Consider the following 13,228-nt stretch of genomic DNA (forward strand, 5'->3'; position numbering starts at 1 on the left):
AGAATGCGGTATGCCCAGTATTAAACCCAATGATGATTCACAACGAGGGCTACTTTAAAGCCCCATGATAGATATAAAGTCAGTGTTCCAGTACCAGGGCAGCCTCTCAGAGGGGAAAAAAAAAATACATGGTGAAAAAATACATGATAAACAACGTCCTTAACCAAATACAAAGTGTCTTTTAAAAACAACCAAAATGGCTAAACAGGGAAGAAATTTGGAAGTCAGAAGCAGTACCTAGAAGATTTAGGAAAAGCCAAGGGATGACTAAGTTGTCACACACTTTAAGGTTCTGGACAGTGGGCACCACTCAGACAAGTGCAGCCAGCACAAAGAGACTGGACAAAAAAAAAAAGTAAATGTTACCCCGTGGAGTTCTTGCATACCTACACTACAAAATATGGGAAGTCACGTAAAAAATGAGGTCTACATGGTCTCACTTTCTCTTATTCTGATTCATCTGTCACTTTTATACCTTCTCAGGAGTCTATTCTGACCATTTTTTTACATCCATGGGTCCTATAACAGAGATAGCAGAAGTTCTTTGTCATTTTCACTCTTACATTAAAATCAACGCCGCTGTACTCGATGTTACTTCTAACCACGCATCATAACCACAAAACAGGTCAAATATAAAACCTCACTGGAGAGAAGGAACCAATGGGACAAACACCACCCCCCCATCCTGCATGTTCTTAATTTGCCAGAGCAGTGCCAGTTCTCCTACATACCATTTCCTGCTCCTTCCAACCACTGTAGTCTCCCTGGGTATATGCACTCATCTCATTCAGAAGACGGCAGGCTGCACAGGGGATTTACAATTGAACACTGATCCCAGGAGAATTGAGGTAAAGCCATAAAAGTGACAGTACTGAAAACTAAACTATCATTTGGTTTTTCGCACCTGCTGAAACTTAACCTTACACTTGAGAAAGACGGGAAATTCACTTATTCTGCTCACTTCCCTCTTTTTCTCTTGCCTTTTTTTTTTTTTTTTTTTTAACAGTTGGGGATATTTGCATCAAAAATGGAAGTTACAGTGCTTTTTTTGTGCTGGATGCTTATCGCTGACCTGAAACTGCAATTGTATGCTCTGGGGCACAAACTATGCCATCTTTAACTACACAATTCAAGACAGAAAATTATTTTATTTGCACAAAATCTTCTGATTTTACCAGATTATACCTGTTCTCCTACTGAAGGCAAGTATTTCCAAACACTATCTACTAATAGTTATACTTAACTGTTCACAGTGGTATTTTTAACATAAAAGATGTCTCTTCATTAACTGTTTGCCTCCAATTCCAATCAAGGGACCCTGTTAGAATTCTAACACTTACTTGTATGAGACTGTCTGACTACATTAACTTCCATTCTGCAGCATTTTTAAAGTCAAAATAATAATAATAAATTTTCTTTAAACGACACTAGAGCCTTCTTCAAGACTATTCTCAAAAATCAGAAAAGTAGATTACTCTTCCCAATAAATGAGGAAGTTGAAGCTTTACACTATCCATAAACAACCTTCCTTTCAGTCAGGACTAGGTAGGTTCATAAATGACAGAGAAAGGTGGCTGAAGCTGTGAAATGTCAAATGAAGCTCCTCCCTCGTGCAGTGTACTGTGTGCACTTTTAGTTTATATGGGATTTAGAAGCAGCTGACAAAAATCAGAGAAGCAATAGATGTTTAAAGCTACTATGAACACAGGCAGGGACTTCTGTTCAGGAATCCCCAGCACCACAACTTGCTGGAGGCTGGGGGAGTATTCCAGGGAAGCATCACTACATGCTTGCCCTCTTACCCTCGTTCCCTAATTAGATGTTTGGTCTCACCCACTACAGCCATTCCCACATTCTTACTGTTTCACACACTTGAATCCCCATCTGTGGAGGACCATACCTGTCACTCAGGTTATCAATTGGTGAGCCCAGTCTATCAGGCAGCCTCCTTCGCTCTGGTGTGCCAATGCAATACCGGTCATTACCAACAGTAATCCGCAAACTCTGTTCCAGTGAAGACTCAGAGCGGAGACTCGGTGAACGTCTCTGTAAATTGAAGAAAGAGTGCAAGCCCATCAATCAGGGAACTTTAATCTCAGCTACAGAAAGGCAAGTGACTCTGCTCTGCTTAATATATGAGACTTGGGGTGGATGGATCAATTAAAAAAATCAAACTAGAAGAACAAATGTTCCAAATATTTCAACTGGTTTTAGTTACTAAAGAAAGGGGAGGTTATTAACTGCATTTCATTTTTCATCCTAGCTGCCAATAACATGCTCTGTATTTACATTATCCAGAAGGGAAATTTTCAACACAAAAATACATTTCATAAAGCACCATTTTGGAATGTGGAAAAACAGAGAGAAGTTCAAGAAGTCCCAGATTTGCTGCTGTCCTCCTTTCTTTGTAGAGGAGAAGCAGCTAAACAAACATTGCATAAAAAACAGTGCCAGGAATTTCTTAATAAAAGTGTCTGGATTTCTGGCGCTTTCCAGCTTTAGTAACAACACGAACCAAAGTATAAAACAGTGTAAACAAAGATTTTCCTAGCAGTGATGTTTTCGAAAGTTTTCCTCACCTCATGCTGCTTTCAGCAGATAAGCACAACATAATGCTAAAAACACCAGTGACTATAGAAACACTTTCTATAGTAGAATTCCCACTATCATTATTTATTATTGATAGAGCTAGACCAGAGCTAAGTAAAGTTGCCTTTGTAAAAACTACAGCAGAGAAGGCCTGAGCTAACTGCCTCTGCACAGACCTTCCCTTGGACACATACTCAGTACAGAACATGTCATTACTGGCAGGTTATGCTCAACTAATTATGCCTCACATCATTCTAGAATATGGCACTAGAATACAGGTGTCCTGGTTTCAGCTAGGATAGAGTTAATTTTTCTTCTTAGTAGCTAGAATAGTGCTGTGTTTTAGATTCATTATGGGATTTGGTATGAGAAGAATGCTGATAATACACTGCTGTTTTCAGTTGTTGCTAAGAGATCAAGGACTCTCCAACTCCCCATGTCCTGCCTGTGTGCAGGTGTACAAGAAGCTGGGAGGGAGCCTGGCCAGAGCACCGGACCCAAATTAGCCAATGAAATATTCCATATCATGCAATGTCATGCTCAGTATATAAAGGGGTGGCCGGGAAGGAGGGGGTTCTCTCTCGCTTCCGCGATTGCGATTGGGGGATCTTGGTATTTTGGGATCACTAGCCGGGCACAGGCTGGGTATCAGTCGGCAGGCGGTAAGCAATCACATTGTGCATTACCTGTTTATACTTTCTATTATTGTTATTGGTTTACTTTATTACAATTGTTATTGGTTTACTTTATTACAATTATTAAACTGTTTTTATCTCAACCTAATGAGTCTCCCTTTACCCCTCCAATTCCGCTTCCCATCCCCTGAGTGGGGGGAGGGTGAGGCAAGTGGCTATGTGTGTTTGGCTGCTGGCCAAACCATGACAACAGGAATGATCAAAGTAAGGGGAGTTCCATAAGAAACATGAGACTGCTTGGAGATGGAGATACCTGATTTACTTTTTTAAACCAACATGGTTTAGATTCTGCCTAACAGGAAGCAATGAAACAGCTTCAGTTCTGCCAAACCAGTCATGCACTGCATATTGCTTTCACCGCTGAAAACTGCAGTAGCAAGCAGCAGGTGCACTATGTTGTCTGCATCCACCCTGAGAAGATGCAGCAGATTCAGCTCAATCCTCCAAGAGACCAAAAGAAGAACAGTACATAACCTCCAACAAGAAAGCAAAAGAATTCCCTCACAAATTTGCCTGTACTTGCAGTACAAATGTGCCCTGGAATCCACTGGGCACATAACCTTGTCAACATATTAATGATTTCTGGTTTGCTCCACTAATCTGAACCCCAGCATTTCTCAGAACACATTTTAATTACTTTCTAAGGCCAACTGTGTTGCATAGCACAATATGATCCTGCAACAGGCTGGCTGAGATAGAACATATAGAACGTGCATGCTGAAGGCTCACTGGTGCCCAGTATAACACTGAATTTTGAGGGCTGCCTCAAGAAGAGATTATCTTGAAGGGCATCTTCTTGCCATCGAGACTGTTGGCAAGTTGGGCACATACGTGACAACCATCTCCAGGAACTGGAGACAGAAAAGTGATGATTACATCTCAGAACAAACTTCTGGGCAAAGGAAAGAAAGAGTTTACACTTACAAAGTTTGGGATTTTAGGATTGCCTGTGACCACCATACAGACTGTGCAAAGACAGCAGTTATGGTGGTACATATTTGAACTTTACAATTATTTTTTTTCAGTTTGAGAAATTCCAATTTTAACAGCTTTTTCATTTGGAGCACTGAACACCACCACTAGTCATTCCTATCTACACACTGCACTGCATTTTCCTCCCTTCCTGTTCTGGCACCTAAATTGCAGTTATCATTGCCAGATTGTTGCACAGGTAGCATACCAGCTCTTCATTTCTTCTTTCTCTGTTGACCCAACGTGCTCCAGTCCTCTAATTTCAGCCAATTTTCTTACAAGAAAGCAAAGAAGCTGAGAGAAACTATAAAAAGAAAGCACACAGGTCGGCAGGGACAAATGAAAGCCGCACGTGTCAGTCTTGCAAGAGCAAATAAAGTCCGCCAAAATCTCTCACTGTACAACCCTGACCTTCCTCTTCTCCATTACATTTTTCAATACTCACCCCAAACCTTTGCTGTCACTCCATTCTCCTCCAATTTCCACAAAGTTTTCCCCAGCTGCTAAGACACTAACACCATCCGTGCCTACAATGTCCAATACACAGCTCCACCAGCAGTCAGCATCCCAGTTATGCATGAGAAAATGGCTAATGATGCTCATAACCTGGGAATGCATACACTCCATCTCAAAAAAAAAAAATCAAAAAACAACTCCCAGAATCAAGAAAAGGGACTAAGAAATCTCTAAGACTGCTCCTTCCATACTCCAATTCATATGACGAGCAGGGACAATAACTTAGAGCTTTTTCTGCATTTCAACCCCATGCCCTTACCCCATCAGTGTCCTCATTCCACATCCTGTATCTTCCACTTTACACACACTTTATACTCTCCTATTTCAAGCCCTCCTTCTTTCTGTCTCAATTCATCTCCTTTCAGTGACAGCTCCAAAATGCCATTTATTCACACATTTGTGTAACTTTCTACATTTCCAGACTTTGTATCTTCAAACTTCTGGAGAGGGGGTCTTAACACATATAAATCTGAAAACTTTATTAAAACTTTACCCGATCATGCTGACCCAACATATCTGCTGTCTGCTTTGTTTTGACCACACTTAGATCCACTGTTTGGAAAACATCAGCATAATCCCAGCTTTTATCTTTCTCTAATTCTAATTCTGTAAAGAGTACTTCTAAAAAGTAAAATCAACTGTATACGTATTTTATGCTGTGTTGGTCAAACACCTTTTGGTGGACAAAAACTTCCATGGAAAAAATGTACATAATATATACTCTAAATATTACTTACACTGGGCTTTAGCATATGCAAGAGACAGCACAATACACGTTAAAGGGCTATATTTAATTGCCTCAAGATCCCTCTTATTGTGAGAGCTTCCTCCTAGAGAAAGGTTAAATGCAGTAATATTCTCGTAAATAAAGAAAAAATCTATTTGGCTTAGCAGTTCAGCACTAGTTAACTCGCTAAAACCTAATTTCTAGGATTAATAATTTTTCAATCCTTCTCTGAAATTAGAATAGGCAAGAAAAACATCAAGAATCTGCAACAATTTGCCAAAATGACTACTGTAACTTGAACCAGAAGGCTGGCTCAAGAGTGGAAGAATAAGACTGGAAGAATAGCATTTGTCAAGAATAATGTTTGTGTGAAGTGGGGGGTTTTGGTGGCTTTTTTTTTTTCCCCTAAAGGGAAAGTGGGACACTTCCAGTCAAAAAGTCCTAGTTCAAATTCCTCCAAGTCTGAACCACCAACACATTTGCCATTGAAGGTTTTGTTACAGCCAGCATAGGTTCAGAGCCTACCATGGATACAATGAAATGGCAGACCGAATGATGGTGAAGTCCGTGTAAGAAAGTTCTGCTCCTGTATCCCAGTTTGTCATTCCCTCAAGTTGTGACCATGTAACTGTCAATTGAGCCACGACACGAACAGACACGAATCAGATTAAAAATTATCTCCTTTAAAAAAGTTACTTATTTTGAATCTGGGCCTTAATAGCAATGTAATTTGCAGGGCAGACAACTTATAGGACTGAGATAATGGTGAAATACAGCCTAAAACCAAATGGTTCTCGGCCTAGCTTGGTTTAACTGTCAAATACAACATTATCTTCCCCTACCTCCAGGACAGCTCACCTTTAAATAACAAATAGCACCAATAGCTGAATTTTAACTCCACTACAATCACCTGTGATCTCTTCTACGGCTACAGCTCCAAAGAAATCCAGTAAGAACCAGTACTGCCATCAGAAAGAGCAATCCCCATTCTCTCTTGGGGTTCCATTATGCAATGAATAATTGCAGACAATATATTTTTGTTGGATCAGCCATATCATTTCCTCAAATCGGCTCATCCTGCAACTTCACAACTACAAGTGTGAGCACAAGGGAGGGGGGCAGAACAGACTGCACAACGGGAGGAAAAAGCAAGTGTACCTTTCTTTTTAATTGTACATGTGCTGGATTGAGTGATCACAGAACCATAGTCTAAAATATCCCAGTATGAAAATCTCTTCTTTCAGCAAACACTCGGTGCATCTACTACATACCGTAGGTAACAGTAACCAGACAAGACAATCACTGCACCAAGGAGTAACAAGAGAAAACCCAAGTAAGTGAATGCCACTCGCTCAAAGAAAAATAGTACAGCTATACACTTTGGTTTAGCGTGAAGGCGTCCACATCCACGATGGTATCACTTTGGATGCCAAACCAGAGTTTCACGTGCCCAAATCAGATCTTGCCAAGACAGAGTGAGAAGACTGGAACACCTTGTACACAGCTCCAACTACAAAGTACTACCTATCAACGAATACCTCTCCAAGATACAAATCTGTAACAGAGTCTGCTTTGTACACCCATGAGAGCAGTAAGAACTCAGACAAAGTACTCATTCAACATCCTATTAAAAAAGTTATCTTCCTATAAATTAAACTGTATTTGTACAATAACACAAACCACATTAAACGGAGGAAAGCGACGAGTTACATCCTTTGCCTTAGCAAAAGATAGCATCGTTTTTGAGCCTTATCTAAAATGGCTCTAACCGATAAGAGAGAAATAAAAACGTAACGGAAATTAAAGGAAAAACAGTATTTAAAATGGAAATTGGTGATTTTAATTTCTTCTGCCATTTGGCTCTCTAAGGAACAGGGGGAAAATCGCCCTTCTCCCTCCGCACAGCGAGAGCCCGGGGCCGGTGCAATTCCGCAAGGACCCCGCGGCGCCAAGTTTGGGGCCCTCGCCCCGCTGCTCCCCGCTCCGCCGGCGGCGACATGGGCTGCCCCCAGGGCCCAGCCGGCGGGTCGGGGTACCGCTGAGGGGAGGCCGGTGCCGCGAGGGAAACGCCCGCCATCGCCGGGGGCCGCGGAGGCGGTGGGGACCCCCCGCGGCCTGACAGCCCCGAGGGAAGGGGCGAGCCCCGCACAGAGACCCCTCAGCGCACGAAAGTAGTTACCCGGCTGCTGCTGCCGTCTCCGTGCTCGCTCCCCCGGCGGCCCCGGGTCCCCCCGGGCCCCGGTCCTCCCGGCGGCGATGGCAGTCTCCTGCTGCGGTGCGGCGACGGGGATCGGCGGGAGACGCCGCGGTGGCCCGACGGGGAGCGGTGGCGGCGCGGCGGGGGACGGGGCGAAGCGGTACGCGGCGGCGAGGCGGCGGCGGCGGCGGCGGCAGCGGCGGCGGGCGGCGGCATGGGAGGCCGGCCGCGGCCTGGCCCCGGCCCTGACGTGCTGGAGCGGGAGGTGCGAGACCCCGACGAGCTGCCCTCTTTCAGCCGGTGGGAGGAAGACGAGGACGAGGGGCCGGAGCGGCCGCTGCTGGAGCGGTACATGATGGCGCCGGCGGCCCGGGGGTCCCGACGGCCTGCGCGGGCGCCCCAGCTCCAATGACCCGGCCCCCCCCCTCCACGGCTGCCCCCCTCTGCCCCCCGCGCGTGCGCGCCGCCAGCCGCCCTTGCGCGCGCTCCCGAGCCAGGCACCCCCGGGCCCGGCGGGGGAGGGGGGGGGGCGGGGTGAGCCCAGGCCGGGGAGGGGGCGGGGAGCGGGAGGCGTTGCTTGGGGGACGCCCGCACAAAATGGCGGCCGCCGGGCCCTCGTCACGTGTGGTGGGGCGGGCTGCAGCTCGTGCGGAGGCGGGTGCTGTGGCCATGCTCGGCGGTGCGGGACGCCACTTCCTTCCTTTCTTCCGCTGCTGGTTCCCGGCGGCCGTGAGGGGGACACGCTCCGCCGCGCTCTCCTGTTTGCCTCTCCTCAGGGGCTTCCCGCCGCGCCGCCCTTCTCAGCCCTCCCGGTCGGGAGGGCGGGCGGGGGACGAAGGCGGTGGGGAGGGAGAGAGGGAGCTTCGCCTGGGAGGCCGGGGCGGGGAGGGCTTCCCTCTCACGGGCGCTATGGGGAGGTGGGCTTCCCTCTCACGGACGCTGAGGGGCGGGCTGTGAGGCAGTAGGCCTCAGTCGGACCTTGCCACAGCTTGGTGTGCCTGTGGTGGCCGTAGCTTTTAGGTTGAAGCCAAAAGCAAAAGGGCTTTGGTTTTTTACCCCTGCACTGTGCCGTTTTGCTCGTCGGTATGGGTGTTGTCCTTCAGTAGAAGTGTGTTCAAGAGCAATCCTTGGCTGCTTGGTGAGGTGAGGCTGAGCCTTCAGCTCAGAAAATTTCTGAACAAATTCTGCAGTGACTGCCAGGAGCTGGGATGACATGATAGGGAGGAATCTCTTCCCGCCTCCCTCTCACCTGAGCACCAGCTACCGACCATGCTTAGTGCAGGCAAGTGAGTATGACAGTTTCGATTCTCATAAGTGAAGCATGAAACGTTTCTCTTATTTCATGCTGGGGGCTGTGTGGTGAGGAGGAGAAAGACTCTTTTTTTCAATTAACTGAAATGGGCTAGCAGTAGGAAGAAATGAATGCAAATAAATTAAGGTTATGATAAAATTCTCCATTTCCCAAATTCCTCAGGCTTTATATCTTGTTTAGAAACTGGGAGAAGTTTCATGCATGTGTTTTATTATTAGCTAGATGACATGTGAAGGCTTGTATTTGAAGACCCCAACAATTTTTGCAGACTTGGATGAAATTCTGCCTGTGGCTTTTGGGAATGTGTTTGCTAGAACATAACACACCACTTGAAGTGTACTACTTACAGCAGTGGCAACAAAGAGCAGCAGGCTGATGGGTGGGGGTCTGCCTGATGCTATAATAAGGTATTTCTGCTGGGAGTGGTTGAGTACAGTTGTGTATTAAAACTAACAACCCCACCTTGACATTTTCTGAGTGAGTGCACCACTACACAGGCTCAGGAAATATGCTCAGTTATGCCAATCATCAAAATAAGCACAAACTATATAAAGACTATCTTATTTTCCGTTACCATTGTCCACTCCTCCCCCTCCTCTCCTAAGGTTAATAATGTTTATCTGTGACCTTAATTCAGTTATAAGTATCCTGAGATAAGAATTTCATCTTTGAAGATGCTCATCAGACTGTGGATCTGCTTCTGGTGGGAGCAAAACACAATGACAGTGGAGGCAATGGATATTCAACCTGTTCCAAATAACTACCCTAAGCAGCAGACTTGGTGACACTCGGAGAGGCACAGAGCTGTGCTTTATGATCACTACAAAACTGATGTGTACATAGAAATTTCCCCTCTGGCTTTGTATTGTAGATCACGTCCAAGTTTATCACTATAAGGCATATACCATTATCCCAAATGTGTTGTTTCTCAATTAAAAGGAAAACCATGTTTTCATGCATTAGTGTCAGGTGTCTGTGTCAAGTGCTCAGTTTCACCAACTGAATTAAGTAAAAACATCCTAGCAAGAGGGAGAAAATGGATTTATTTGGTTTTGGACATCTCTTCTATGCTGTTGCTTTATTTACATCAGCTTTTTAAAAAAATGGTTTTAAACCACAGTTTGGTTTTAAAAGTCAAGAGTAAAAAGCCACAAACCCAAGAAACCCAGCAAATATTTTTTTTTTCTGGCAGTTTCATATAGTTATGTATATAATACCTAAAAGCTTTACAAAATGCCAGAACATTAAAATATTTTTTAACTCCTTTTTGCCTTGTATCCAAATGAGGTCAACGGATGTCCTGGTGGTTTCTGGTGATAGATTTCAGTGGCATTTGGAAGGTGAAGGAATCCAGATACCAATAACTAATCAGAAAGCTCGTTAAAATGTCTAACCTGTGCACCAGTAAGTAACCTGCTCAAGGGAGGAAGGGTAAAAAAAAAAAAAGACAAACAGTTTATATGTTGCGGTGTTAAAAGAGTTCAGAAGAGAAAGATTATGTTTGTTAGAGAAAAATACTTGACTGACTAGTGCTCACTAGCATTTTGCAGCACCCTGTCATCTTACTGAGCATCACTTTACAATTACAATTTATAAACTCATTCAGTACTAGCTGTAGTGTCATCTTTTAATCACATGCCTTACTAAGTTAAGTTTTTAAAGGGACTGAGCACCCGTAGTGGGATTCAGATAAATTATTCCTAAAATCAGTACTGAAATTTCAGCCCAATGGTGCAGAGCAAATTGAGAGTTTTCACATCTTTGCAAGAGGAAGCACTACAACTTGTCTCGGGGATTGAAGAAGCCAGGCAAGGTCCTTACCTGCTTTGCAGAGGCTTTTGTAATACTCCTGTGAATGATGCTCCTGACTCTCACTGGACAAAGGTGCCAGTCAGTCTCCTCTGCTACAAGTTCAGCTCCCAAATGCCTCTTTGGAATTCCAGAGCTCATTATTGAACTTGCAATTAGCTGCTGCTTGTAGAGATTTTAGCTAATTGGATGGTGAGGGCAATGTTGGGGTAATAAGGTGTCTCTGAATTCTCGGAGCAGAAGCAAACAACACTGAGAAAGAAAACAGACTGAGAAGAGCTAGCAGTAGCTTGGTATGAACAAGTAAACAGAAACCAGAATTGAATTCAGGTTGGACCGTTAGGTTAAAAAGCAGTACTGTAACAGAAAAAAACATAAGCCCTTAATTGTCATTTTTTACCTTCTTATGTCTGAGCCAAGACTAGATCCAGGGGCCTGAGACAACCGTGCAGCACTCCTTCCAGTGTTAAATAGCTAAGCTACTAGTAAGAACAAAGACAATTTCTGTGTTTTTATGACAGAATAAGTGTTCTTGTGAGAAGGTGCATGGAAGGTACTCTTCTGTCTTCTGAACTTTGCATTAATTTTTTTCCTGGAAAAAAGGGCAAAATATGTATGTTGTGTCTTCAGTTCCAGCCAAAGCAGCCTGTTCATGAAAAATTTCAGACTGAGCCAAGTAATCAAGCCTTCCTCAATTATGACGTTGTGGAATTTGAGGATGGTTCAGCTGATAGCAGAGCCCTGGCTGGAGCACAGAAAACGCATCCAAACAGACAATTGCTTTCAGAGATTTTACATCTATAATTACAAGGTTGATATTTCTGAATTTAAGGCTTGTCTAGGCTGGCTTCTCTTTCAGCCCAGTATTTACTTGTAGCTGGGAAGTGTTATGGGCATGCAGCCTGCACTAGTTCCCTGACTCCAAATCCTGGGAGGGGTATTAAGTAATCTGTTACAAAATAAGGTGGGCAGTCTCCCTTTGCCAGACAACTCTTCCTCACTGTGGGTATATCAATCTAGAGCATTAAAAAACTCTGGATAATAATAAAATCTGGCCTGCATCGGCCTGTGGGGGTGGATTAAATTAAACCTGATGTTGGGTGGTTTTTTTTCAATTTTGAATGCTCTGATTTTTTGATAACTGTCAGGTGTATGATTATTTTTAGTGTGCAAGGTACTTTTTAAGCAATATACTCACAAGCCTGTACTCCACATGGCGCATATCTTAAATCAGTCAATGTCACAGGTAGCAATATTCAGGAAGAGGGGAAATAGCCAAAAGGAGGAATGTCTGTTCAGATTCCTGCTGTGCTCCTGTTTAAATGTACTTATGCAGAACAGGTGCCAGTGATTTCAGATCAGTTAGGGTGGATTGCTGTTCTCCTAGGGTGTTTTTTTTTAAATACCCTTTATGTTTGTCTTTGCATGTGAGTAGATAATGCTGTCTGGAGCAAAAAGGGATCTGTGGCATCTGAAAGCTCTCCATCTTTCAGCTGAAGTGGAAAAGTTCATGGTTTTGAACATGAAGAGAGGTTAGGAGAGATGAGCAAGCAGAATGCAGCACATGCAAAAGCAGGAGGCTAGAATGCAATGTGGCTGAAATAGAAAAGCTCTGAGAGTGATTAGCTCAAGAAAGAGGATGGTCTTTGCCCTGATATCTGAGAACTTCTCTGGTATCTTAAGTTAGGAGAAGTGGTTGTTTGGTTGGGTTTGGTCTGGTTTTCTGTTTTTTGGGGTTTTTTTTGTTTTTTCATTTGGAAATAAACGAGACATCAGAACCACAAAATCTGAAAGTTTCACTTGTGTGCAGCTCATGCTGCAGCCTCACATATCCCCTGATGCTGTCTTGAGAGTTTGCAGCTTTCACAGCATTTTTTTGAAGGGAAGCTTCCTTGAGCAGAGAAGACATAAAACTTATTATCAAGGCCTCTACAGCAAAGCTTATTCTAGAAACATTTGGACAACCTGTGGGGGAGAGAGCAGACTGGCCACATACACACAGCATACCGCATCAGATAGCTTGGTCATGAAAGGGCAGCCTTGCAACTCTGATGGACAGGCAAAGATTACTTTCACAGCTGTGAGAAATCAGCATCCTCAGACACAACAATTAAACAAGAATATATATAGAGAGAGGACTTTAAGAAAACTGCACTCTTGTCCTGTCCTTTTCAAGGAAACTATGATTAGAGGGTACTGTGGCCTGCAAGCTCTTGCTGTTATCTCTGCTGTTACACACTCCATCAGCCAGATCCCTCTGTTTTCTCAGGAATGTTACTGATATTTTCCTTCCTCAGCACCCCACCGATAACACTTCTAAGCTCAGAACACACTTTATATACCTCTGATGAGCTGCATGTTGAAAGTAAATCTTGCTACCTGTGATGAATTATTTATAGGGACACACTAAT

At 44.1% G+C, this 13,228-nt stretch overlaps 2 protein-coding genes across 3 annotated transcripts in view; one reads left to right on the plus strand and one right to left on the minus strand.

Moving 5' to 3' along the window:
• Nucleotides 1-8,150, minus strand: part of ZNF318 (zinc finger protein 318) — a 27,956-nt gene extending 19,806 nt beyond the window's left edge. For both annotated transcript variants that reach the window (XR_012628231.1, XM_074863382.1), the window contains exons 1-2: nucleotides 7,679-8,150; nucleotides 1,901-2,046 (exon numbers count right to left, since the gene is read on the minus strand). Coding sequence is in view for 1 of the 2 variants with exons in the window: in XM_074863382.1 (XP_074719483.1) it covers nucleotides 1,901-2,046; nucleotides 7,679-8,050 (518 nt within the window). In the remaining variant the exon portion in view is untranslated. The remainder of the gene's footprint in view (nucleotides 1-1,900; nucleotides 2,047-7,678) is intronic.
• The window catches only part of ABCC10 (ATP binding cassette subfamily C member 10), a 23,056-nt gene continuing 17,820 nt past the window's right edge, over nucleotides 7,993-13,228 (plus strand). The window contains exon 1 of the mRNA XM_074863384.1: nucleotides 7,993-8,044. The gene's annotated coding sequence lies outside the window, so the exon portion shown is untranslated. The remainder of the gene's footprint in view (nucleotides 8,045-13,228) is intronic.

The sequence above is a fragment of the Strix uralensis genome, chromosome 3 (genome assembly GCF_047716275.1).
Source record: "Strix uralensis isolate ZFMK-TIS-50842 chromosome 3, bStrUra1, whole genome shotgun sequence".
In the NCBI taxonomy this organism is placed as follows: domain Eukaryota; kingdom Metazoa; phylum Chordata; class Aves; order Strigiformes; family Strigidae; genus Strix; species Strix uralensis.